This window comes from Somniosus microcephalus, chromosome 11, assembly GCF_052327205.1.
Source record: "Somniosus microcephalus isolate GS21.2 chromosome 11, FLI_Smic_1.0, whole genome shotgun sequence".
Lineage (NCBI taxonomy): Eukaryota > Metazoa > Chordata > Chondrichthyes > Squaliformes > Somniosidae > Somniosus > Somniosus microcephalus.
This window is the reverse complement of record NC_140997.1, coordinates 2,267,760-2,294,235: the sequence shown is the minus strand read 5'-3', so window position 1 is coordinate 2,294,235 and position 26,476 is coordinate 2,267,760. Positions and strand designations below refer to the sequence as shown.

At 50.1% G+C, this 26,476-nt stretch overlaps 1 protein-coding gene across 1 annotated transcript in view; it reads left to right on the top strand.

Moving 5' to 3' along the window:
- baiap3 (BAI1 associated protein 3) overlaps positions 1-26,476 on the top strand; it is a 296,698-nt gene that overhangs the window by 268,183 nt on the left and 2,039 nt on the right. The window contains 3 exon segments of the mRNA XM_086002220.1: positions 7,245-7,365; positions 16,491-16,614; positions 25,582-25,787. Of these exon segments, the coding sequence (XP_085858346.1) occupies positions 7,245-7,365; positions 16,491-16,614; positions 25,582-25,787 (451 nt within the window).

Here is a 26,476-nt window from a genome sequence, read left to right as displayed (position 1 = left end):
TCTTTATATCCGCTCCTCTCAGCAGATTCTCCGCTCTTTATATCCGCTCCTCTCAGCAGATTCTCCGCTCTTTATATCCGCTCCTCTCAGTAGATTCTCCGCTCTTTATATCCGCTCCTCTCAGCAGATTCTCCGCTCTTTATATCCGCTCCTCTCAGCAGATTCTCCGCTCTTTATATCCGCTCCTCTCAGCAGATTCTCCGCTCTTTATATCCGCTCCTCTCAGCAGATTCTCCGCTCTTTATATCCGCTCCTCTCAGCAGATTCTCCGCTCTTTATATCCGCTCCTCTCAGCAGATTCTCCGCTCTTTATATCCGCTCCTCTCAGTAGATTCTCCGCTCTTTATATCCGCTCCTCTCAGCAGATTCTCCGCTCTTTATATCCGCTCCTCTCAGCAGATTCTCCGCTCTTTATATCCGCTCCTCTCAGTAGATTCTCCGCTCTTTATATCCGCTCCTCTCAGCAGATTCTCCCGCTCTTTATATCCGCTCCTCTCAGCAGATTCTCCGCTCTTTATATCCGCTCCTCTCAGTAGATTCTCCCGCTCTTTATATCCGCTCCTCTCAGCAGATTCTCCGCTCTTTATATCCGCTCCTCTCAGCAGATTCTCCGCTCTTTATATCCGCTCCTCTCAGCAGATTCTCCCGCTCTTTATATCCGCTCCTCTCAGCAGATTCTCCGCTCTTTATATCCGCTCCTCTCAGCAGATTCTCCCGCTCTTTATATCCGCTCCTCTCAGCAGATTCTCCCGCTCTTTATATCCGCTCCTCTCAGCAGATTCTCCGCTCTTTATATCCGCTCCTCTCAGCAGATTCTCCGCTCTTTATATCCGCTCCTCTCAGTAGATTCTCCCGCTCTTTATATCCGCTCCTCTCAGCAGATTCTCCGCTCTTTATATCCGCTCCTCTCAGTAGATTCTCCCGCTCTTTATATCCGCTCCTCTCAGCAGATTCTCCGCTCTTTATATCCGCTCCTCTCAGCAGATTCTCCGCTCTTTATATCCGCTCCTCTCAGCAGATTCTCCCGCTCTTTATATCCGCTCCTCTCAGCAGATTCTCCGCTCTTTATATCCGCTCCTCTCAGCAGATTCTCCCGCTCTTTATATCCGCTCCTCTCAGCAGATTCTCCCGCTCTTTATATCCGCTCCTCTCAGCAGATTCTCCGCTCTTTATATCCGCTCCTCTCAGCAGATTCTCCGCTCTTTATATCCGCTCCTCTCAGTAGATTCTCCGCTCTTTATATCCGCTCCTCTCAGCAGATTCTCCGCTCTTTATATCCGCTCCTCTCAGCAGATTCTCCGCTCTTTATATCCGCTCCTCTCAGTAGATTCTCCGCTCTTTATATCCGCTCCTCTCAGCAGATTCTCCGCTCTTTATATCCGCTCCTCTCAGCAGATTCTCCGCTCTTTATATCCGCTCCTCTCAGCAGATTCTCCGCTCTTTATATCCGCTCCTCTCAGCAGATTCTCCCGCTCTTTATATCCGCTCCTCTCAGCAGATTCTCCCGCTCTTTATATCCGCTCCTCTCAGCAGATTCTCCGCTCTTTATATCCGCTCCTCTCAGAAGATTCTCCGCTCTTTATATCCGCTCCTCTCAGCAGATTCTCCCGCTCTTTATATCCGCTCCTCTCAGCAGATTCTCCGCTCTTTATATCCGCTCCTCTCAGTAGATTCTCCGCTCTTTATATCCGCTCCTCTCAGCAGATTCTCCGCTCTTTATATCCGCTCCTCTCAGTAGATTCTCCGCTCTTTATATCCGCTCCCTCTCAGCAGATTCTCCGCTCTTTATATCCGCTCCTCTCAGTAGATTCTCCGCTCTTTATATCCGCTCCTCTCAGTAGATTCTCCCGCTCTTTATATCCGCTCCTCTCAGTAGATTCTCCGCTCTTTATATCCGCTCCTCTCAGTAGATTCTCCCGCTCTTTATATCCGCCCCTCTCAGCAGATTCTCCGCTCTTTATATCCGCTCCTCTCAGCAGATTCTCCCGCTCTTTATATCCGCTCCTCTCAGTAGATTCTCCGCTCTTTATATCCGCTCCTCTCAGCAGATTCTCCGCTCTTTATATCCGCTCCTCTCAGTAGATTCTCCCGCTCTTTATATCCGCCCCTCTCAGCAGATTCTCCCGCTCTTTATATCCGCTCCTCTCAGTAGATTCTCTCGCTCTTTATATCCGCTCCTCTCAGCAGATTCTCCGCTCTTTATATCCGCTCCTCTCAGCAGATTCTCCGCTCTTTATATCCGCTCCTCTCAGTAGATTCTCCGCTCTTTATATCCGCTCCTCTCAGCAGATTCTCCGCTCTTTATATCCGCTCCTCTCAGCAGATTCTCCGCTCTTTATATCCGCTCCTCTCAGCAGATTCTCCGCTCTTTATATCCGCTCCTCTCAGCAGATTCTCCGCTCTTTATATCCGCTCCTCTCAGCAGATTCTCCCGCTCTTTATATCCGCTCCTCTCAGCAGATTCTCCGCTCTTTATATCCGCTCCTCTCAGTAGATTCTCCGCTCTTTATATCCGCTCCTCTCAGCAGATTCTCCCGCTCTTTATATCCGCTCCTCTCAGCAGATTCTCCGCTCTTTATATCCGCTCCTCTCAGTAGATTCTCCGCTCTTTATATCCGCTCCTCTCAGCAGATTCTCCCGCTCTTTATATCCGCTCCTCTCAGCAGATTCTCCGCTCTTTATATCCGCTCCTCTCAGTAGATTCTCCCGCTCTTTATATCCGCTCCTCTCAGCAGATTCTCCGCTCTTTATATCCGCTCCTCTCAGCAGATTCTCCCGCTCTTTATATCCGCTCCTCTCAGCAGATTCTCCGCTCTTTATATCCGCTCCTCTCAGTAGATTCTCCGCTCTTTATATCCGCTCCTCTCAGTAGATTCTCCCGCTCTTTATATCCGCTCCTCTCAGTAGATTCTCCGCTCTTTATATCCGCTCCTCTCAGTAGATTCTCCCGCTCTTTATATCCGCCCCTCTCAGCAGATTCTCCCGCTCTGTATATCCGCTCCTCTCAGCAGATTCTGCCGCTCTTTATATCCGCTCCTCCCAGTAGATTCTCCGCTCTTTATATCCGCTCCTCTCAGCAGATTCTCCGCTCTTTATATCCGCTCCTCTCAGTAGATTCTCCCGCTCTTTATATCCGCCCCTCTCAGCAGATTCTCCCGCTCTTTATATCCGCTCCTCTCAGTAGATTCTCTCGCTCTTTATATCCGCTCCTCTCAGCAGATTCTCCGCTCTTTATATCCGCTCCTCTCAGCAGATTCTCCGCTCTTTATATCCGCTCCTCTCAGTAGGTTCTCCGCTCTTTATATCCGCTCCTCTCAGCAGATTCTCCGCTCTTTATATCCGCTCCTCTCAGCAGATTCTCCGCTCTTTATATCCGCTCCTCTCAGCAGATTCTCCGCTCTTTATATCCGCTCCTCTCAGCAGATTCTCCGCTCTTTATATCCGCTCCTCTCAGCAGATTCTCCCGCTCTTTATATCCGCTCCTCTCAGCAGATTCTCCGCTCTTTATATCCGCTCCTCTCAGTAGATTCTCCGCTCTTTATATCCGCTCCTCTCAGCAGATTCTCCCGCTCTTTATATCCGCTCCTCTCAGCAGATTCTCCGCTCTTTATATCCGCTCCTCTCAGTAGATTCTCCGCTCTTTATATCCGCTCCTCTCAGCAGATTCTCCCGCTCTTTATATCCGCTCCTCCCAGCAGATTCTCCGCTCTTTATATCCGCTCCTCTCAGTAGATTCTCCCGCTCTTTATATCCGCTCCTCTCAGCAGATTCTCCGCTCTTTATATCCGCTCCTCTCAGCAGATTCTCCGCTCTTTATATCCGCTCCTCTCAGCAGATTCTCCCGCTCTTTATATCCGCTCCTCTCAGCAGATTCTCCCGCTCTTTATATCCGCTCCTCTCAGCACATTCTCCCGTTCTTTATATCCGCTCCTCTCAGCAGATTCTCCCGCTCTTTATATCCGCTCCTCTCAGCAGATTCTCCGCTCTTTATATCCGCTCCTCTCAGCAGATTCTCCGCTCTTTATATCCGCTCCTCTCAGTAGATTCTCCCGCTCTTTATATCCGATCCTCTCAGCAGATTCTCCGCTCTTTATATCCGCTCCTCTCAGTAGATTCTCCCGCTCTTTATATCCGCTCCTCTCAGCAGATTCTCCGCTCTTTATATCCGCTCCTCTCAGCAGATTCTCCGCTCTTTATATCCGCTCCTCTCAACAGATTCTCCCGCTCTTTATATCCGCTCCTCTCAGCAGATTCTCCCGCTCTTTATATCCGCTCCTCTCAGCACATTCTCCCGTTCTTTATATCCGCTCCTCTCAGCAGATTCTCCCGCTCTTTATATCCGCTCCTCTCAGCAGATTCTCCGCTCTTTATATCCGCTCCTCTCAGCAGATTCTCCGCTCTTTATATCCGCTCCTCTCAGTAGATTCTCCGCTCTTTATATCCGCTCCTCTCAGCAGATTCTCCCGCTCTTTATATCCGCTCCTCTCAGCAGATTCTCCGCTCTTTATATCCGCTCCTCTCAGTAGATTCTCCCGCTCTTTATATCCGCTCCTCTCAGCAGATTCTCCGCTCTTTATATCCGCTCCTCTCAGCAGATTCTACCGCTCTTTATATCCGCTCCTCTCAGCAGATTCTCCGCTCTTTATATCCGCTCCTCTCAGCAGATTCTCCCGCTCTTTATATCCGCTCCTCTCAGCAGATTCTCCCGCTCTTTATATCCGCCCCTCTCAGCAGATTCTCCGCTCTTTATATCCGCTCCTCTCAGCAGATTCTCCGCTCTTTATATCCACTCCTCTCAGCAGATTCTCCGCTCTTTATATCCGCTCCTCTCAGTAGATTCTCCGCTCTTTATATCCGCTCCTCTCAGCAGATTCTCCGCTCTTTATATCCGCTCCTCTCAGTAGATTCTCCCGCTCTTTATATCCGCCCCTCTCAGCAGATTCTCCCGCTCTTTATATCCGCTCCTCTCAGTAGATTCTCCGCTCTTTATATCCGCTCCTCTCAGTAGATTCTCCCGCTCTTTATATCCGCTCCTCTCAGTAGATTCTCCGCTCTTTATATCCGCTCCTCTCAGTAGATTCTCCCGCTCTTTATATCCGCCCCTCTCAGCAGATTCTCCCGCTCTTTATATCCGCTCCTCTCAGCAGATTCTCCCGCTCTTTATATCCGCTCCTCCCAGTAGATTCTCCGCTCTTTATATCCGCTCCTCTCAGCAGATTCTCCGCTCTTTATATCCGCTCCTCTCAGTAGATTCTCCCGCTCTTTATATCCGCCCCTCTCAGCAGATTCTCCCGCTCTTTATATCCGCTCCTCTCAGTAGATTCTCTCGCTCTTTATATCCGCTCCTCTCAGCAGATTCTCCGCTCTTTATATCCGCTCCTCTCAGCAGATTCTCCGCTCTTTATATCCGCTCCTCTCAGTAGATTCTCCGCTCTTTATATCCGCTCCTCTCAGCAGATTCTCCGCTCTTTATATCCGCTCCTCTCAGCAGATTCTCCGCTCTTTATATCCGCTCCTCTCAGCAGATTCTCCGCTCTTTATATCCGCTCCTCTCAGCAGATTCTCCGCTCTTTATATCCGCTCCTCTCAGCAGATTCTCCCGCTCTTTATATCCGCTCCTCTCAGCAGATTCTCCGCTCTTTATATCCGCTCCTCTCAGTAGATTCTCCGCTCTTTATATCCGCTCCTCTCAGCAGATTCTCCCGCTCTTTATATCCGCTCCTCTCAGCAGATTCTCCGCTCTTTATATCCGCTCCTCTCAGTAGATTCTCCGCTCTTTATATCCGCTCCTCTCAGCAGATTCTCCCGCTCTTTATATCCGCTCCTCTCAGCAGATTCTCCGCTCTTTATATCCGCTCCTCTCAGTAGATTCTCCCGCTCTTTATATCCGCTCCTCTCAGCAGATTCTCCGCTATTTATATCCGCTCCTCTCAGCAGATTCTCCCGCTCTTTATATCCGCTCCTCTCAGCAGATTCTCCGCTCTTTATATCCGCTCCTCTCAGTAGATTCTCCCGCTCTTTATATCCGCTCCTCTCAGCAGATTCTCCGCTCTTTATATCCACTCCTCTCAGCAGATTCTCCGCTCTTTATATCCGCTCCTCTCAGTAGATTCTCCCTCTCTTTATATCCGCCCCTCTCAGTAGATTCTCCGCTCTTTATATCCGCTCCTCTCAGCAGATTCTCCGCTCTTTATATCCGCTCCTCTCAGCAGATTCTCCCGCTCTTTATATCCGCTCCTCTCAGCAGATTCTCCGCTCTTTATATCCGCCCCTCTCAGTAGATTCTCCCTCTCTTTATATCCGCTCCTCTCAGCAGATTCTCCCGCTCTTTATATCTCGCTCCTCTCAGCAGATTCTCCGCTCTTTATATCCGCTCCTCTCAGCAGATTCTCCGCTCTTTATATCCGCTCCTCTCAGCAGATTCTCCGCTCTTTATATCCGCTCCTCTCAGTAGATTCTCCGCTCTTTATATCCGCTCCTCTCAGCAGATTCTCCGCTCTTTATATCCGCTCCTCTCAGCAGATTCTCCGCTCTTTATATCCGCTCCTCTCAGCAGATTCTCCCACTCTTTATATCCGCTCCTCTCAGCAGATTCTCCCGCTCTTTATATCCGCTCCTCTCAGTAGATTCTCCGCTCTTTATATCCGCTCCTCTCAGCAGATTCTCCCACTCTTTATATCCGCTCCTCTCAGTAGATTCTCCGCTCTATATATCCGCTCCTCTCAGCAGATTCTCCGCTCTTTATATCCGCCCCTCTCAGTAGATTCTCCCGCTCTTTATACCCGCTCCTCTCTGCACATTCTCCGCTCTTTATATCCGCCCCTCTCAGTAGATTCTCCCGCTCTTTATATCCGCTCCTCTCAGCAGATTCTCCGCTCTTTATACCCGCTCCTCTCAGCACATTCTCCGCTCTTTATATCCGCTCCTCTCAGCACATTCTCCGCTCTTTATATCCGCTCCTCTCAGCAGATTCTCCCGCTCTTTATATCCGCCCCTCTCAGCAGATTCTCCCGCTCTTTATATCCGCGAGTTGGGGCTTCCCGTCCATTGCGTGTTGGAGCCTAACAGACCGTGGAATCTGCAGATTGCTTCTCTCCTCTGGGCCTGGATTCAGGTCCTGTAAGCAGAGGTGAAAGGTCAGTGTCTGACGCCCTGCCCCCCCCCGAAACCGGGAAGGAGAGGAGGGAATTGAGGGTAATAATAAATCCGGTTTAAATCACGTTATCTCTGCTGTTCCTCCCCAGAAATCCACCGAGCCCACTCCGTATGGGACGCTTTGCATCAAATCTCACTACGAAGCTGCCGAATACAAACTCTACATTGAAGTCTTGCACGCTTCGAACCTGATCGCCTTGGATAGAAACGGTGAGAGTGTGACAGTGGCTAGCGCCTGCTCCTCGCGCATCGCCCACCATTTCCATACCAGCAAAACGCAAAATACACACAGTCAGCGTCTGTGGAGAGAACAGACCAGTCAACGTGTGGAGTGTGTAACCCTTCTTCAATAGTGAAAAAGAAGAGGCGGGCGGTACATTAATACAATCATAAAAAGGCGAAGGGGAAAATAAAAGAAATAGAAAACCCGGGGAGGAATCCTGAGGAATGGTGTCGGAGGTCACTCCATTCGTCATTCCTCCCTGGATTTATCTGAAAGTTATAGTCATATCGGTAGTGTGATTGGGACCTCTGTGTATCAATAATATGTTCAAAACCGTGAGAGAACTCAACATTCCAAAGCAGTAGGGGACACTATCAACGTAACTTTATGTGACAAATTGAAAATGGTGTCATGACTCTAACGTCATGTGACTGCCCCAAACAGGACCTCGATTACACCTTGCATGTTTGTCTTTCAAAATAAGTAGCAATTTTTGACTCGGCAAGAGCCGGTTAGAGCTGGCAGTGCTGGTTAGATAAATATTTCAAGTAGAGGAAGAAACAGGGCGATGGGGAGAGAGTGGGGCAGTGGGATTAGTTTGGGATTGATACAGGGCTACTGGGACAGAGTGGGGCAGTGGGATTAGTTTGGGATTGATACAGGGCTATGGGGAAGAGAGCGGGGCAGTGGGATTAGTTTGGGATTGATACAAGGCTATGGGGAGAGCGGGGCAGTGGGATTAGTTTGGGATTGATACAGGGCTATGGGGAGAGAGCGGGGCAGTGGGATTAGTTTGGATTGATACAGGGCTATGGGGAGAGGGCGGGCAGTGGGATTAGTTTGGATTGATACAGGGCTATGGGGAGAGAGCGGGGCAGTGGGATTAGTTTGGGGATTGATACAGGGCTATGGGGAGAGGGCGGGCAGTGGGATTAGTTTGGGATTGATACAGGGCTATGGGGAGAGAGCGGGGCAGTGGGATTAGTTTGGGGATTGATACAGGGCTATGGGGAGAGAGCGGGGCAGTGGGGTTAGTTTGGATTGATACAGGGCTATGGGGAGAGAGCAGGGCAGTGGGATTAGTTTGGGGATTGATACAGGGCTATGGGGAGAGAGTGGGGCAGTGGGATTAGTTTGGGGATTGATACAGGGCTATGGGGAGAGAGCGGGGCAGTGGGATTAGTTTGGGGATTGATACAGGGCTATGGGGAGAGAGCAGGGCAGTGGGATTAGTTTGGGATTGATACAGGGCTATGGGGAGAGAGTGGGACAATGGGATTACTTTGGGATTGATACAGAGCTATGGGGAGAGAGCGGGGCAGTGGGATTAGTTTGGGATTGATACAGGGCTATGGAGAGAGAGCGGGGCAGTGGGATTAGTTTGGGGATTGATACAGGGCTATGGGGAGAGGGCGGGCAGTGGGATTAGTTTGGGATTGATACAGGACTATGGGGAGAGAGTGGGACAATGGGATTACTTTGGGATTGATACAGAGCTATGGGGAGAGAGCGAGGCAGTGGGATTAGTTTGGGATTGATACAGGGCTATGGGGAGAGAGCGGGGCAGTGGGATTAGTGTGGGATTGATACAGGGCTATGGTGAGAGCGGGGCAGTGGGATTAGTGTGGGATTGATACAGGGCTATGGTGAGAGCGGGGCAGTGGGATTAGTTTGGGATTGATACAGGGCTACGGGGAGAGAGCGGGGCAGTGGGATTAGTTTGGGATTGATACAGGGCTATGGGGAGAGAGCGAGGCAGTGGGATTAGTTTGGGATTGATACAGGGCTATGGGGAGAGAGCGGGGCAGTGGGATTAGTTTGGGGATTGATACAGGGCTAGGGGGAGAGAGCGGGGCAGTGGGATTAGTTTGGATTGATACAGGGCTATGGGGAGAGAGTGGGGCAGTGGGATTAGTTTGGGGATTGATACAGGGCTATGGGGAGAGAGCGGGGCAGTGGGATTAGTTTGGGGATTGATACAGGGCTATGGGGAGAGAGCAGGGCAGTGGGATTAGTTTGGGATTGATACAGAGCTATGGGGAGAGAGCGGGGCAGTGGGATTAGTTTGGGGATTGATACAGGGCTATGGGGAGAGAGCGGGGCAGTGGGATTAGTTTGGGGATTGATACAGGGCTATGGGGAGAGAGCGGGGCAGTGGGATTAGTTTGGGATTGATACAGGGCTACGGGGAGAGAGCGGGGCAGTGGGATTAGTTTGGGGATTGATACAGGGCTAGGGGGAGAGAGCGGGGCAGTGGGATTAGTTTGGATTGATACAGGGCTATGGGGAGAGAGTGGGGCAGTGGGATTAGTTTGGCGATTGATACAGGGTTATGGGGAGAGAGCGGGGCAGTGGGATTAGTTTGGGGATTGATACAGGGCTATGGGGAGAGAGCAGGGCCGTGGGATTAGTTTGGGATTGATACAGAGCTATGGGGAGAGAGCGGGGCAGTGGGATTAGTTTGGATTGATACAGGGCTATGGGGAGAGAGTGGGACAATGGGATTACTTTGGGATTGATACAGAGCTATGGGGAGAGAGCGGGGCAGTGGGATTAGTTTGGGATTGATACAGGGCTATGGGGAGAGAGTGGGACAATGGGATTACTTTGGGATTGATACAGAGCTATGGGGAGAGAGCAGGGCACTGGGATTAGTTTGGGATTGATACAGGGCTATGGGGAGAGAGCGGGGCAGTGGGATTAGTTTGGGATTGATACAGGGCTATGGGGAGAGAGTGGGGCAGTGGGATTAGTTTGGAGATTGATACAGGGCTATGGGGAGAGAGCGGGGCAGTGGGATTAGTTTGGGGATTGATACAGGGCTATGGGGAGAGAGCAGGGCAGTGGGATTAGTTTGGGATTGATACAGAGCTATGGGGAGAGAGCGGCGCAGTGGGATTAGTTTGGATTGATACAGGGCTATGGGGAGAGAGCGGGGCAGTGGGATTAGTTTGGGGATTGATACAGGGCTATGGGGAGAGAGCGGGGCAGTGGGATTAGTTTGGGATTGATACAGGGCTATGGGGAGAGAGCGGGGCAGTGGGATTAGTTTGGGATTGATACAGGGCTATGGGGAGAGGGCGGGCAGTGGGATTAGTTTGGGATTGATACAGGGCTATGGGGAGAGAGCGGGGCAGTGGGATTAGTTTGGGGATTGATACAGGGCTACGGGGAGAGAGCGGGGCTGTGGGATTAGTTTGGGGATTGATACAGGGCTATGGGGAGAGAGCGGGGCAGTGGGATTAGTTTGGATTGATACAGGGCTATGGGGAGAGAGTGGGGCAGTGGGATTAGTTTGGGGATTGATACAGGGCTATGGGGAGAGAGCGGGGCAGTGGGATTAGTTTGGGGATTGATACAGGGCTATGGGGAGAGAGCAGGGCAGTGGGATTCGTTTGGGATTGATACAGGGCTATGGGGAGAGAGCGGGGCAGTGGGATTAGTTTGGGATTGATACAGGGCTATGGGAAGAGTGCAGGGCAGTGGGATTAGTTTGGGATTGATACAGGGCTATGGGGAGAGAGCGGGGCAGTGGGATTAGTTTGGGGATTGATACAGGGCTATGGGGAGAGAGCGGGGCAGTGGGATTAGTTTGGGGATTGATACAGGGCTATGGGGAGAGAGCGGGGCAGTGGGATTAGTTTGGGATTGATACAGGGCTATGGGGAGAGAGCGGGGAAGTGGGATTAGTTTGGGATTGATACAGGGCTATGGGGAGAGAGCGGGGCAGTGGGATTAGTTTGGGATTGATACAGAGCTATGGGGAGAGAGCGGGGCAGTGGGATTAGTTTGGGATTGATACAGTGCTATGGGGAGAGAGCGGGGCAGTGGGATTAGTTTGGGGATTGATACAGGGCTATGGGGAGAGAGCGGGGCAGTGGGATTAGTTTGGGATTGATACAGGGCTATGGGGAGAGAGCGGGGCAGTGGGATTAGTTTGGGATTGATACAGTGCTATGGGGAGAGAGCGGGGCAGTGGGATTAGTTTGGGGATTGATACAGGGCTATGGGCAGAGAGCGGGGCAGTGGGATTAGTTTGGGATTGATACAGGGCTACGGGGAGAGAGCAGGGCAGTGGGATTAGTTTGGGGATTGATACAGCGCTATGGGGAGAGAGCGGGGCAGTGGGATTAGTTTGGGGATTGATACAGGGCTATGGGGAGAGAGCGGGGCAGTGGGATTAGTTTGGGGATTGATACAGAGCTATGGGGAGAGAGCGGGGCAGTGGGATTAGTTTGGGATTGATACAGGGCTATGGGGAGAGAGCAGGGCCGTGGGATTAGTTTGGGATTGATACAGAGCTATGGGGAGAGAGCGGCGCAGTGGGATTAGTTTGGATTGATACAGGGCTATGGGGAGAGAGTGGGACAATGGGATTACTTTGGGATTGATACAGAGCTATGGGGAGAGAGCGGGGCAGTGGGATTAGTTTGGGATTGATACAGGGCTATGGGGAGAGAGTGGGACAATGGGATTACTTTGGGATTGATACAGAGCTATGGGGAGAGAGCAGGGCAGTGGGATTAGTTCGGGATTGATACAGGGCTATGGGGAGAGAGCAGTGCAGTGGGATTAGTTTGGGGATTGATACAGGGCTATGGGGAGAGAGCGGGGCAGTGGGATTAGTTTGGGATTGATACAGGGCTATGGGGAGAGAGTGGGGCAGTGGGATTAGTTTGGGGATTGATACAGGGCTATGGGGAGAGAGCGGGGCAGTGGGATTAGTTTGGGGATTGACACAGGGCTATGGGGAGAGAGCGGGGCAGTGGGATTAGTTTGGGGATTGATACAGGGCTATGGGGAGAGAGCGGGGCAGTGGGATTAGTTTGGGGATTGATACAGGGCTATGGGGAGAGAGCGGGGCAGTGGGATTAGTTTGGGGATTGACACAGGGCTATGGGGAGAGAGCGGGGCAGTGGGATTAGTTTGGGGATTGATACAGGGCTATGGGGAGAGAGCGGGGCAGTGGGATTAGTTTGGGATTGATACAGGGCTATGGGGAGAGAGCAGGGCAGTGGGATTAGTTTGGGATTGATACAGGGCTATGGGGAGAGGGCGGGCAGTGGGATTAGTTTGGGGATTGATACAGGGCTATGGGGAGAGAGCGGGGCAGTGGGCTTAGTTTGGGGATTGATACAGGGCTATGGGGAGAGAGCAGGGCAGTGGGATTAGTTTGGGATTGATACAGGGCTATGGGGAGAGAGCGGGGCAGTGGGATTAGTTTGGGATTGATACAGGGCTATGGGAAGAGTGCAGGGCAATGGGATTAGTTTGGGATTGATCCAGGGCTATGGGGAGAGAGCGGGGCAGTGGGATTAGTTTGGGGATTGATACAGGGCTATGGGGAGAGAGCGGGGCAGTGGGATTAGTTTGGGATTGATACAGGGCTATGGGGAGAGAGCGGGGAAGTGGGATTAGTTTGGGATTGATACAGGGCTATGGGGAGAGAGCGGGGCAGTGGGATTAGTTTGGGATTGATACAGAGCTATGGGGAGAGAGCGGGGCAGTGGGATTAGTTTGGGGTTGATACAGGGCTATGGGGAGAGAGCGGGGCAGTGGGATTAGTTTGGGGATTGATACAGGGCTATGGGGAGAGAGCGGGGCAGTGGGATTAGTTTGGAATTGATACAGGGCCATGGGGAGAGAGCAGGGCAGTGGGATTAGTTTGGGGATTGATACAGGGCTATGGGGAGAGAGCGGGGCAGTGGGATTAGTTTGGGGATTGATACAGGGCTATGGGGAGAGAGCGGGGCAGTGGGATTAGTTTGGGATTGATACAGGGCTATGGGGAGAGGGCGGGCAGTGGGATTAGTTTGGGATTGATACAGGGACTACGGGGAGAGGGCGGGGCAGTGGGATTAGTTTGGGGATTGATACAGGGCTATGGGGAGAGCTCGGGGCAATGGGATTAGTTTGGGATTGATACAGGGCTATGGGGAGAGAGCAGGGCAGTGGGATTAGTTTGGGGATTGATACAGGGCTATGGGGAGAGAGCGGGGCAGTGGGATTAGTTTGGGGATTGATACAGGGCTATGGGGAGAGAGCGGGGCAGTGGGATTAGTTTGGGATTGATACAGGGCTATGGGGAGAGAGCGGGGCAGTGGGGTTAGTTTGGGATTGATACAGGGCTATGGGGAGAGAGCGGGGCAGTGGGATTAGTTTGGGGATTGATACAGGGCTATGGGGAGAGAGCAGGGCAGTGGGATTAGTTTGGGATTGATACAGGGCTATGGGGAGAGAGCGGGGCAGTGGGATTAGTTTGGGATTGATACAGGGCTATGGGAAGAGTGCAGGGCAGTGGGATTAGTTTGGGATTGATACAGGGCTATGGGGAGAGAGCGGGGCAGTGGGATTAGTTTGGGGATTGATACAGGGCTATGGGGAGAGAGCGGGGCAGTGGGATTAGTTTGGGATTGATACAGGGCTATGGGGAGAGAGCGGGGAAGTGGGATTAGTTTGGGATTGATACAGGGCTATGGGGAGAGAGCGGGGCAGTGGGATTAGTTTGGGATTGATACAGAGCTATGGGGGAGAGCGGGGCAGTGGGATTAGTTTGGGATTGATACAGGGCTATGGGGAGAGAGCGGGGCAGTGGGATTAGTTTGGGGATTGATACAGGGCTATGGGGAGAGAGCGGGGCAGTGGGATTAGTTTGGGATTGATACAGGGCCATGGGGAGAGAGCAGGGCAGTGGGATTAGTTTGGGATTGATACAGGGCCATGGGGAGAGAGCAGGGCAGTGGGATTAGTTTGGGGATTGATACAGGGCTATGGGGAGAGAGCGGGGCAGTGGGATTAGTTTGGGGATTGATACAGGGCTATGGGGAGAGAGCGGGGCAGTGGGATTAGTTTGGGGATTGATACAGGGCTATGGAGAGTGAGCGAGGCAGTGGGATTAGTTTGGGATTGATACAGGGCTATGGGGAGAGAGCAGGGCAGTGGGATTAGTTTGGGATTGATATAGGGCTATGGGGAGAGGGCGGGCAGTGGGATTAGTTTGGGATTGATACAGGGCTACGGGGAGAGAGCGGGGCAGTGGGATTAGTTTGGGGATTGATACAGGGCTATGGGGAGAGCTCGGGTCAATGGGATTAGTTTGGGATTGATACAGGGCTATGGGGAGAGAGCGGGGCAGTGGGATTAGTTTGGGATTGATATAGGGCTATGGGGAGAGGGCGGGCAGTGGGATTAGTTTTGGATTGATACAGGGCTACGGGGAGAGAGCGGGGCAGTGGGATTAGTTTGGGGATTGATACAGGGCTATGGGGAGAGCTCGGGTCAATGGGATTAGTTTGGGATTGATACAGGGCTATGGGGAGAGAGCAGGGCAGTGGGATTAGTTTGGGGATTGATACAGGGCTATGGGGAGAGAGCAGGGCAGTGGGATTCGTTTGGGGATTGATACAGGGCTATGGGGAGAGAGCGGGGCAGTGGGATTAGTTTGGGGATTGATACAGGGCTATGGGGAGAGAGCAGGGCAGTGGGATTCGTTTGGGGATTGATACAGGGCTATGGGGAGAGAGCGGGGCAGTGGGATTAGTTTGGGGATTGATACAGGGCTATGGGGAGAGCGGGGCAGTGGGATTAGTTTGGGGATTGATACAGGGCTATGGGGAGAGAGCGGGGCAGTGGGATTAGTTTGGGGATTGATACAGGGCTATGGGGAGAGAGCGGGGCAGTGGGATTAGTTTGGGATTGATACAGGGCTATGGGGAGAGAGCGGGGCAGTGGGATTAGTTTGGGGATTGATACAGGGCTATGGGGAGAGAGCGGGGCAGTGGGATTAGTTTGGGGATTGATACAGGGCTATGGGGAGAGAGCGGGGCAAATTATTTGGTCGTTCATCTCACTGCTTCTTTTGCAACTTTGTTTTGCGCAAATTGGCTGCTGCGTTTCACACATTACAAGTGGCTACACTTTTTAAAAAGTATTTAATTGGCTGTAAAGTGCTTTGGGACGTCATGAAAGGCTCGATAGAAATACTGCTGTTGATAAAAGTTCTTTCTATCTGAGATGATCAGCAATGAGAGTCCCTGGGTGATTTTCACAAGTCTGTGAATCAGACTGGCGGGGACGGTATCCAAAGGCACCCGCGGGGGGGCCTGAACGATTTTCATGGTTGTGCCTCATTTTAATTTGATCAGCGGGCTGCCAGAGCTCAACGAGGGCTGACAGACAGCTTTTTTTTAATTCATTCATTTCTGGGGTGTGGGCATCGCTGGCAAGGCCAGCATTTATTGCCCATCCCTAGTTGCCCTTGAGAAGGTGGTGGTGAGCCGCCTTCTTGAACCGCTGCAGTCCGTGTGGTGAAGGTACTCCCACAGTGCTGTTAGGGAGGGAGTTCCAGGATTTTGACTCAGCGACGATGAAAGAACGGCCGATATATTTCCAAGTCAGGATGGTGTGTGACTTGGAGGGGAGCTTGGAGGTGATGGTGTTCCCATGCGTCTGCTAACCTTGACCTTCTAGGTGGTAGAGGTCGCGGGTTTGGGAGGTGCTGCCGAAGAAGCCTTGGCGAGTTGCTGCAGTGCATCTTGTAGATGGTACACACTGCAGCCACTGTGCACCGGTGGTGGAGGGAGTGAATGTTTAAGGTGGTGGATGGGGTGCCAATCAAGCGGGCTGCTTCATCCTGGATCAGAGTGAGGAGGGGGGAATCCAGTGCCTCATTTGTGGGGCCGAGCTTGAAATGAGCTTTTAAAGGGTGCGGGGGGGGCGTCCAGCAGCCAGTATTCCCAGGAGCAGCAATCGCGATCCCCCCAGTCGTAGAACAATCAATGTCTCAGGTCTTTGGGCGTTTCGGAGTGACCGCTGACCACTGGCTCAGCCACGCTGCACCAAAGCCTGATTTAAATATTTTAACAAGACTCCGGCTGGTTTCGGTGCGAGTGCTCGCCCCCCATTTAGAAGTTTGCTCTGAAACTGAGTTGTGTGGCTGAGCTCGGGCCAGGTAATATGATCATACATGGTTCGTCTCATATATACGCCCGATAACTATCTATAAATGGCTTTAAATGCTGCGAATACCCGGGATATCTGCAGTCCGGGCTGGGATGGGATGGTGATGTCAGGAGCCCAACATTTACTCTCCTCCTCGTCTCTGTGTTCACAGGTCTCAGTGATCCTTTCGTCATCATTGAGCTCGCTCCTCACCACATCTTCGCAGGAGCAAAGAGCCAGAGAACTCAAATCAAGAATAAAACGCTGCACCCGATCTTCGACGAACAGTTTATCTTGTCAGTATTTTTGTTTGGTTAGCTAAAGTTCTGAACTTTTTCTCCCATCAAACACTCCCAGGACAGGCGCAGCACAGGGTTAGATACAGAGTAATGCTCCCTCTACACTGTCCCATCAAACACTCCCAGGGCAGGTACAGCACGTTAGATACAGAGTAAAGCTCCCTCTACACTGTCCCATCAAACACTCCCAGGGCAGGTACAGCACAGGTTAGATACAGAGTAAAGCTCCCTCTACACTGTCCCATCAAACACTCCCAGGGCAGGTACAGCATGGGTTAGATACAGAGTAAAGCTCCCTCTACACTGTCCCATCAAACACTCCCAGGACAGGTGCAGCACGGGGTTAGATACAGAGTAATACTCCCTCTACACTGTCCCATCAAACACTCCCAAGGCAGGTACAGCACAGGTTAGATACAGAGTAAAACTCCCTCTACACTGTCCCATCAAACACTCCCAGGGCAGGTACAGCACGGGTTAGATACAGAGTAAAGCTCCCTCTACACTGCCCCATCAAACACTCCCAGGGCAGGTACAGCACGGGTTAGATACAGAGTAAAGCTCCCTCTACACTGTCCCATCAAACACTCCCAGGGCAGGTACAGCACGGGTTAGATACAGAGTAAAGCTCCCTCTACACTGTCCCATCAAACACTCCCAGGGCAGGTACAGCACGGGTTAGATACAGAGTAAAGCTCCCTCTACACTGTCCCATCAAACACTCCCAGGGCAGGTACAGCACGGGTTAGATACAGGGTAAAGCTCCCTCTGCACTGTCCCATCAAACACTCCCAGGGCAGGTACAGCACGGGTTAGATACAGAGTAAAGCTCCCTCTATACTGTCCCATCAAACACTCCCAGGGCAGGTACAGCACGGGTTAGATACAGAGTAAAGCTCCCTCTACACTGTCCCATCAAACACTCCCAGGGCAGGTACAGCACAGGTTAGATACAGAGTAAAGCTCCCTCTGCACTGTCCCGTCAAACACTCCCAGGGCAGGTACAGCACGGGTTCGATACAGAGTAAAGCTCCCTCTACACTGTCCCATCAAACACTCCCAGGGCAGGTACAGCACCTTTCATCCCCTCCCCCCTTTCCCAGTTCCTACACTTGCTTAAAAATCTGTTCCATTTCCTGCTTTTTCCAGTTCTGACGAAAGGTCATCGACCTGAAACGCTGACTCTGTTTCTCTCTTCACAGATGCTGCCTGACCTGCTGAGTATTTCCAGCATTTTCTGTTTTTATTTCAGATTTCCAGCATCTGCAGTATTTTTTTCATATTAGTGTTTTCATAATCAGGTGGATGAATTAGCTGCGCAAATAGATGTAAATGGATATGATATAATTGGAATTACGGAGACATGGCTCCAGTGTGACCAAGAGTGGGAATTCAACATCCAGGGGTATTCAATATTCAGGAAGGACTGGAAAAAAGGAAAAGGAGGTGGGGTAGCATTGCTGGTTAAAGAGGAGATTAACACAATAGTAAGGAAGGACATTAGCTCTGATGATGTGGAATCTGTATGGGTAGAGCTGAGAAATAACATGGGGCAGAAAACGTTAGTGGGAGTGGTATACAGACCCCCAAACAGTAATGCTGAGGTTGGGGATGGCATTAAACGGGAAATTAGAGACGCGTGCAATAAGGGCACAGCAGTTATCATGGGTGACTTTAATCTACATATAGATTGGGCTAACCAAATTAGTAACAATAATGTGGAGGAGGAATTCCTAGAGTGTATACGGGATGGTTTCCTGGACCAATATGTCGAGGAACCAACTAGAGCTCAGGCCATCTTAGACTGGGTATTATGTCATGAGAAAGGATTAATTAGCAATCTTGTTGTGCGAGGCCCCTTGGGGAGGAGCGATCATAATATGTAGGATTCTTCATTAAAATGGAGAGTGAAGTAGTTGACTCAGAGACTAGGGTCCTGAATTTAAATAAAGGAAACTACGATGGTATGAGGCACGAGTTGGCTAGGATGGATTGGGGAACGTTACTTAAAGGGTTGACGGTGGATAGACAATGGCAAACATTTAAAGATCGCATGGATGAACTACAGAATTTGTTCATCCCTGTTTGGCATAAAAATAAAACAAAAGAGGTGACTCAACCGTGGCTAACAAGGGAAATTAGGGATAGCATAAGATCCAAGGAGAGGACATATAATTTGGCCAGAAAAAGCAGCAAACCTGAGGATTGGGAGCAGTTTAGGATTCAGCAAAGGAGGACAAAGGGATTAATTAAGAGGGGGAAAATAGATTATGAGAGTAAGCTTGCAGGGACCATAAAAACAGACTGTAAAAACTTCTATAGATATGTGAAGAGAAAAAGATTGGTGAAGTCAAGCGTAGGTCCCTTGCAGTCAGAATCAGGGGAATTTATAATGGGGAACAAAGAAATGGCAGACCAATTAAATACATACTTTGGTTCTGTCTTCACAAAGGAGGACACAAATAACCTCCCAGAGATGTCGGGGAACATAGGGTCTAATGAGAGGGAGGAATTGAATGAAATCAGTATTTGTAGGAAAATGGTGTTGGGGAAATTGACGGGATTGAAGGCCGATAAATCCCCAGGGCCTGATGATCTACATCCTAGGGTACTTAAGGAAGTGGCCCTGGAAACAGTAGATGCATTGCTGGTCATCTTCCAAAATTCTATAGACTCTGGAACAGTTCCCATGGGTTGGAGGGTAGCTAATGTTACCCCACTATTCAAAAAAGGTGGTAGAGAGAAAACGGGGAATAATAGACCGGTAAGCCTGACATCGATAGTGAGAAAATGCTAGAGTCCATTATAAAATATGTAATAACAGAGCACTTGGAAAACAGTGACAGGATTGGACAAAGTCAACATGGATTTACAAAAGGTAAATCATGCTTGACTAATCTACTGGAATTTTTTGAGGATGTAACTGGTAAAATAGATAAGGGAAAACCAGTGGATGTGGTGTATTTGGACTTTCAGAAGGCTTTCGATAAGGTCCCGCATAAGAGATGAGCGTGCAAAGTTAAAGCACATGGGATTGGGGGTATGGTACTGTCTTGGATAGAGAACTGGTTGGCAGACAGGAAGCAAAGATTTGGAATAAACTGGTCTTTTTCCGAGTGGCAGGCAGTGACTAGTGGGGTACCGCAGGGATCGGTCCCAGGACCCCAGCTATTCACAGTATTATATAAATGATCTAGACGAGGGAACTAGATGTAATATCTCCAAGTTTGCAGACGACACAAAGCTAGGTGGGTGTGTGTGCTGTGAAGAGGATGCAGAGAAACTCCAGTATGATTTGGACAGGTTGGGTGATTGGGAAGATGCATGGCAGATGCAGTATAATATGGATAAATGCGAGGTTATCCACTTTGGTGGCAAAAACAGGAAGGCAGATTATTATCTGAACGGCAATAGATTGGGAAAAGGGGAAGTGCAACGAGACCTGGGTATCCTTGTGCACCAGTCACTGAAGGTAAGCATGCAGGTGCAGCAGGCGGTTAAGAAGGCAAATGGTATGTTGGCCTTCATAGCGAAAGGGTTTGAGTACAGGAACAAGGATGTCTTGCTGCAGTTGTACAGGGCCTTGGTGAGACCACACCTTGAGTATTGTGTGCAGTTTTGATCGCCTTATCTGAGGAAGGATGTTCTTGCCATGGAGGGAGTGCAGCGAAGATTCACCAGACTGATACCTGGGATGGCAGGAATGACGTATGAGGAGAGATTGGGTCGATTGGGCTTATACTTGCTGGAGTTTAGAAGAATGAGAGGGGATCTCATTGAAATTATTAAAATTCTAACAGGATTAGACAGACTAAATGCAGGAAGGATGTTCCCGATGGCGGGGGAGTCCAGAACCAGGGTTCACAGTCTAAGGATAAGGGGTAAGCCATTTAGGACTGAGATGAGGAGGAATTTCTTCACCCAGAGAGTGGTGAACCTGTGGAATTCTCTACCACACAGGGCAGTAGAGGCCAGTTCATTAAATATATTCAAGAAGGAGTTGGATATATTTCTTAAGGCTAAAGGGATCAAGGGGTATGGGGAGAAAGCAGGGACCGGGTACTGAATTTGGATGATCAGCCATGATCTCATTGAATGGCGGAGCAGGCTCGAGGGGCCGAATGGCCTACTCCTGCTCCTATCTTCGGTGTTTCTATGTTTAATTCACGGCCACTTCTCTTCCAGGAATGCCCACCTTGGAAAAGTTCTGCTCTTCTTTCCGACAGGATTTCTGTTTGTCTCTTTCACCTTGTTCATCTTCATTGCTTTCTGTTTCCCTTCTCGTGTTTGATCAGGTATCTACCGAGACTCGCTTTCACAGCCACATCTCTTTCCTCAGCAACTGTCTCCGGCTCCGACTTACTCCACGTGGATTCCAACTGAAATTCCACCCTTTGTGTTTTGGATCCACCCAGGATTACAGATATCTCCGAGATATTCAGCGTTCCTCGAACCACTGCTCTCGCCACATCCTGAGATCCACGCTCAACGCCTTGCGCCACCACATGAACACCCTCGACCTCTCTCTTCAGCAGCACCGACTCACTCTATCTCAAAGCTGTCCGGGTCCGCAGTTCCATTTCATCCTTCGCCTCATCCGGCGCTTCAACACAAAATTTTTTTCTTCCTTTCAGATGTCAAGGGTCGCAAGCTTCAACAACTCTTGGACACCAACACCCCTCCAGAACCTTCTTCCCCTTCACTTTCCTCTGACCCCATCCCTTCTTCCAATCTCAACCCCAGCCGTGTTTTCACTATTGTCGAAGTCTCGATTCCGAGTAAGACTCTGAAACAAACTGTACCGTCAGATAAGCAAAGCTTTATTTTACTTGCATACAAGTGTATACAAGGAGAGAGCTGCCTGGACAAAGGCTAGGCCAACATCTCTAAAGGACATCAGCGAATGCAGCATATTAATACACTCAAACAAGCAAGCGTTCCATAGATCACGTGTTGTATCATCTTAAACACATTGGCCCAGAACTTGGTGTCGGGTGCTTGCCGCGCGTGCAAGCCCCCAATGTTCACTCACCCTGCACACCGACATCTGAAACCTGTCCCGCAGTGGATTTCCTGTCAGTGGCCCGGTTCTGATGTCGGCGCGCTGTGCTAACCTGACCCAGCGGCGTAGTTAGTGCGATGTGCCGGCTGGGATCAGGTGAGCACTGTTCAGCCAATCGGGAGGGGAAACTTCATTCATAAGTTTGAGAGTAAGAACTGTCAAACTCATGAGAAGTACTGCACCCCAAAACACTACTTAAACTTTAAATAAAATGTTAAGAAACATCCCAATCATTAAATTAAGTATAAATAAGTTTTAAAAAATAATTTAAACAATACTTTTTTTTTTTGAAAAAAATAAATTTTTAATAAAAAGGGTCTAAAACTAAACTTACCTTATTGTAGATTCTTTAAAATAATAAACCTGTGGGGAAAAAAATTCTAAATTACACTAAAACACCCACTTACCTGTAAAAGTAAATACTTACGTGTGCTTTTTACAAGCGTAAAGACCGGAGGCCTTTAGACATGCGCAAATCCCCCAAAACAGAGGAAATCCAAGACGCACGCGCTGCCCCCTACAGCGCACGCGCTAGCCTCTTCAACTCTTGGGTTAGAGGAGAGGAAATGTCGGTTTTCAGCACATGCGCTGTGCATGCTGAAAACCGGCATTTCCTCCGCAGACGCGTGAGTATCCCTTCCGTACTCACACGTTTGGGGAGGAATTTCTGCCCCATTAAGAGTTTAAACAAGGACAATCAAAAGGTCAGCAGGACAGAAATGTCTTCAGACAAAGTTAGTTAATTATATTCTGTCAGGAGGTTTTGTTTGAATCTTGTTACCAAAAATTGATTTGCTCCCTCACGTCTGATTTCAGTATTCATGCAGATAAAGAGAAACGAGATTGACCTTTAACAGAATTGTTTTCATTCTTTGGCCAGATGTCATTAGCAGTGCGGTTACCCAATAGTTCTGCAATGTATTGTTCTGGCAGGTTGTGATTAACTTAAATGCAATAGGTCAGAAGATTACGTTAGTTGCTGCTGACTCGGTTTTAGTCCACAGGCAATGGTACAAAAATACATTAGATGTCAAGTATCCCATCATGCACTAGTAAGGGCAAAATCATATTTCCACACTATCCCCTCTGACCTTCCCCTCTCTGACCCCAAACGATCAGTCCTCAGCAAAGGCCTGAGCTTCATCCCCTTATGCCCCCGTCTCAATGAATTTTGAGCTCGGCACGATGCTGAGCAATTTTTCCGCCGCCTTTGTCTCCGTGCCCACTTCTTTGGCCAGGAGTCTTCCCCCCGCACAGCTGACCCTTTCTCCTGCTTTCAGAATTCTCACTCTACTTGGACCTCTCCTTTTGGCCTCTTACCCTCTCTAGATCTTTTCATTGCTAATTGCCGGCGTGACATCGGCAGTCTCCATTTCTCTGCTCCCCTCACTCACTCCAATCTACCTCTCTCTGAACTTGCAGCATTCCGTTCGCTCAGATCCAACCCCAACATCGTCATTAAACTTTCTGATAAGTGTGGCGCTGTTGTTGTTTGGTGAACCGACCTCTACCGTGCAGAAGCTGAACGGCAACTCTCTGACTCCTCCTCCTACCTCCCCCTGGACCATGACCCCACCACCGAACATCAAGCCATCGTTTCCAAGACTGTCACTGACCTCATCTCCTCTGGAGATCTTCCCCCCACGGCCGCCAACCTCAGAGTTCCCCAACCCCGCACAGCCCGCTTCTACCTCCTTCCCAAGATCCACAAACAGGACTGCCCTGGTAGACCCATCGTTTCAGCCTGTTCTTGCCCCACGGAACTTATCTCTTCCTATCTCAACTCTATTTTTTCTCCCCTTGTCCAGTCTCTTCCCACCTACATCCGCGACTCTTCCGATGCCCTCCGCCACTTTAAGTTTCCAGTTTCCTGGTACCAACCGCTTCCTTTTCACCATGGACGTCCAATCCCTCTACACCTCCATCCCCCACCAGGATGGCCTGAGGGCGCTCCGCTTCTTCCTTGAACAGAGGCCCGACCAGTCCCCATCCACCACCACCCTCCTCCGCCTGGCTGAACTTGTTCTCACATTGAACAACTTCTCCTTTGACTCCACTCACTTCCTCCAAATCAAAGGTGTTGCTATGGGTACCCGCATGGGTCCTAGCTATGCCTGCCTTTTCGTGGGCTATGTGGAACACTCCTTGTTCCAGTCCTACTCAGGTCCCCTCCCTCACCTCTTTTTCCGGTACATTGATGACTGTATCGGTGCCGTTTCCTGCTCTCGCCCTGAACTCGAAAATTTCATTCACTTTGCTTCCAATTTCCACCCTTCCCTCACCTTCACATGGTCCATCTCCGACTCTTCCCTTCCCTTCCTCGACTTCTCCGTCTCCATCTCTGGGGATAGGTTATTGACCAACATTCACTACAAGCTCACTGACTCCCACAGCTACCTGGACTACACTTCCTCCCACCCCACCTCCTGTAAGGACTCTATTCCATTCTCCCAGTTTCTCCATCTCCGCCGCATCTGCTCTGACGATGCCACCTTCCATACCAGTGCTTCCGACATGTCTTCCTTTTTCCTCAACCGAGGATTCCCCTCTATTGTGGTCGACACGGCCCTCGACCGTGTAAGTTCTATCTCCCGCACTTCTGCCCTCACCCCTGCCCCTCCCTCCCGGAACCATGATAGAGTTCCCCTTGTCCTCACCTTTCACCCCACCAGCCTCCACATTCAACGGATCATCCTCCGCCATTTCCGCCACCTCCATCATGATCCCACCACCAAACGTAACTACCCCTCACCTCCCCTTTCAGCATTCCGTAGGGACCGCTCCCTCCGCGACACCCTAGTCCACTCCTCTATCACCCCTAACACCCCCTCCCCTTTGCCCGGCACCTTCCCGTGCAAGCGCAGGAGATGCAACACCTGCCCTTATACCTCCCCCCTTCCCACTGTCCAGGGCCCCAAACACCCCTTCCAAGTGAAACAGCGATTTACTTGTACTTCTTGCAATTTAGTATACTGTATTCGCTGCTCACGAGACCAAACGCAGATTGGGTGACCGCTTTGCGGAACACCTCCATTCAGTCCATAAGGGGGACCCTGAGCTTCCAGTCACCTGTCACTTTAATTCTCCGCTCCACTCCCACTCAGACCTCACCGTCCTCGGCCTCTTGCACTGTTCCACGGAAGCTCAGTGGAAGCTCGAGGAACAGCACCTCATCTTTCGATTAGGCACTTTACAGCCTTCTGGACTCAACATAGAGTTCAACAATTTCAGATCATAACCTCGGCCCCTATCACATATATATATTTTTTAGCCACACTCTTTGTCTGTCTTTTTTTCTTCTCCCCCACAGGGCAGCTGTCTTTCATTCTGCCAGTACAATTTACACTTCATCTAGAGCCATCCTTTGTTTCTTAACCTGTCCCATTACCATCTCCTCTCGCCTTGAATATCTCTCAATGTCTCTTAACCTCTCCTGCCTTCTATCCTATCACAGACCTTCCATTTTGTTCTTTCCTCCCCTCCCCCCTTTCCCAGCCCCTACACTTGCTTAAAAATCTGTTCCATTTCCTGCTTTTTTCCAGTTCTGACGAAAGGTCATCGACCTGAAACGTTAACTCTGTTTCTCTCTCCACGGATCCTGCCTGGCCTGCTGAGTGTCTCCAGCATTTTCTGTTTTTATTTCAGGTACAGCGCGGGTTAGATACAGAGTAAAACTCTCTCTGCTGCAACAACAGGACCAAATTAGAATCCAGCCTGTAACTCGCTCCTGTTATGATAAATATAAGATATTGATGACGCATTCTCCATTACTGAAAGTCCCAACAGACTTCCACAATTTGCCAGGACATGTCATCAGTTTCACTGATCTCTCATCTCCGTGGGACACGTTTTCCTTCTCTAATGTGTATTTGCTGCGTTGCGACCTGCTTTTTCTCTTTCAGCACTGTGTCGGGGGAGCCATGCAGTCACAGCACTGCCTGTATCCACTTCACAGTCATGGACCACGACTGGCTCTCGACCAATGACTTTGCCGGCGAGGCCGTGTTGCCGCTGCAGGAGATTCACGGACTCCACAAACCCGCCATTGCCGGAGGAGTAAAAAACGTTTCCCCAGTATTCCTGAAACTGATGCACCCTGATTCCAGTGGTAAAAAACCAAAGTTCAATATCTATCTATAATATATTAAAAAATTGCATCTGCGTGAAAACCCTGTCACCGTTTTCTTTTATAAAAATCCATGTCCACATTTACAATGGAAGCTGCCTATGTAAACGTGTCACACTGTAATTACACCGTCCCACCAGTGGGGGGCACTGCAGTGTAATTACACCTTCCCACCGGTGGGAGCGCTTCAGTGTAATTACAGCGCGGCAAGTTTACACCGGCAGTTTCGTTATAAACGTTGACACAGGGATTGTTAACAAGGATAGAATGTCTGAGGGTTCATTTCCTTGTAGCATCTCCCACTGCGCCATTGTAACATTGGCGGAAACCCCGTTTGTTAAACTTACGGCGATGGAGCAGGAGAAGCGCCAAGGAAATTCCTGGCTTATGATCTTAAAATGAGGACTGAATGTCTGCGTGCAATGGTCCAATTATCCCTGCCCGCTAACTCGCCGTGTGCAATTCCACGGGGGATCGACGAGTATGTAATGAATGATTGTGTCAGTAAAATGTAGAATTGATTTGTATTTGGGCCGAGTCTCCAGATTGCTCCGCTTGGGGAGGGGCTCTGGTCGGTCTGTGAGTCAGACTGTCACCCCCACTCCAGTGGCTATTTTTAATGTGCCACCCTTGACAGTGAGTGTCTGGCGGGGATCACAGCTGACCCTGAT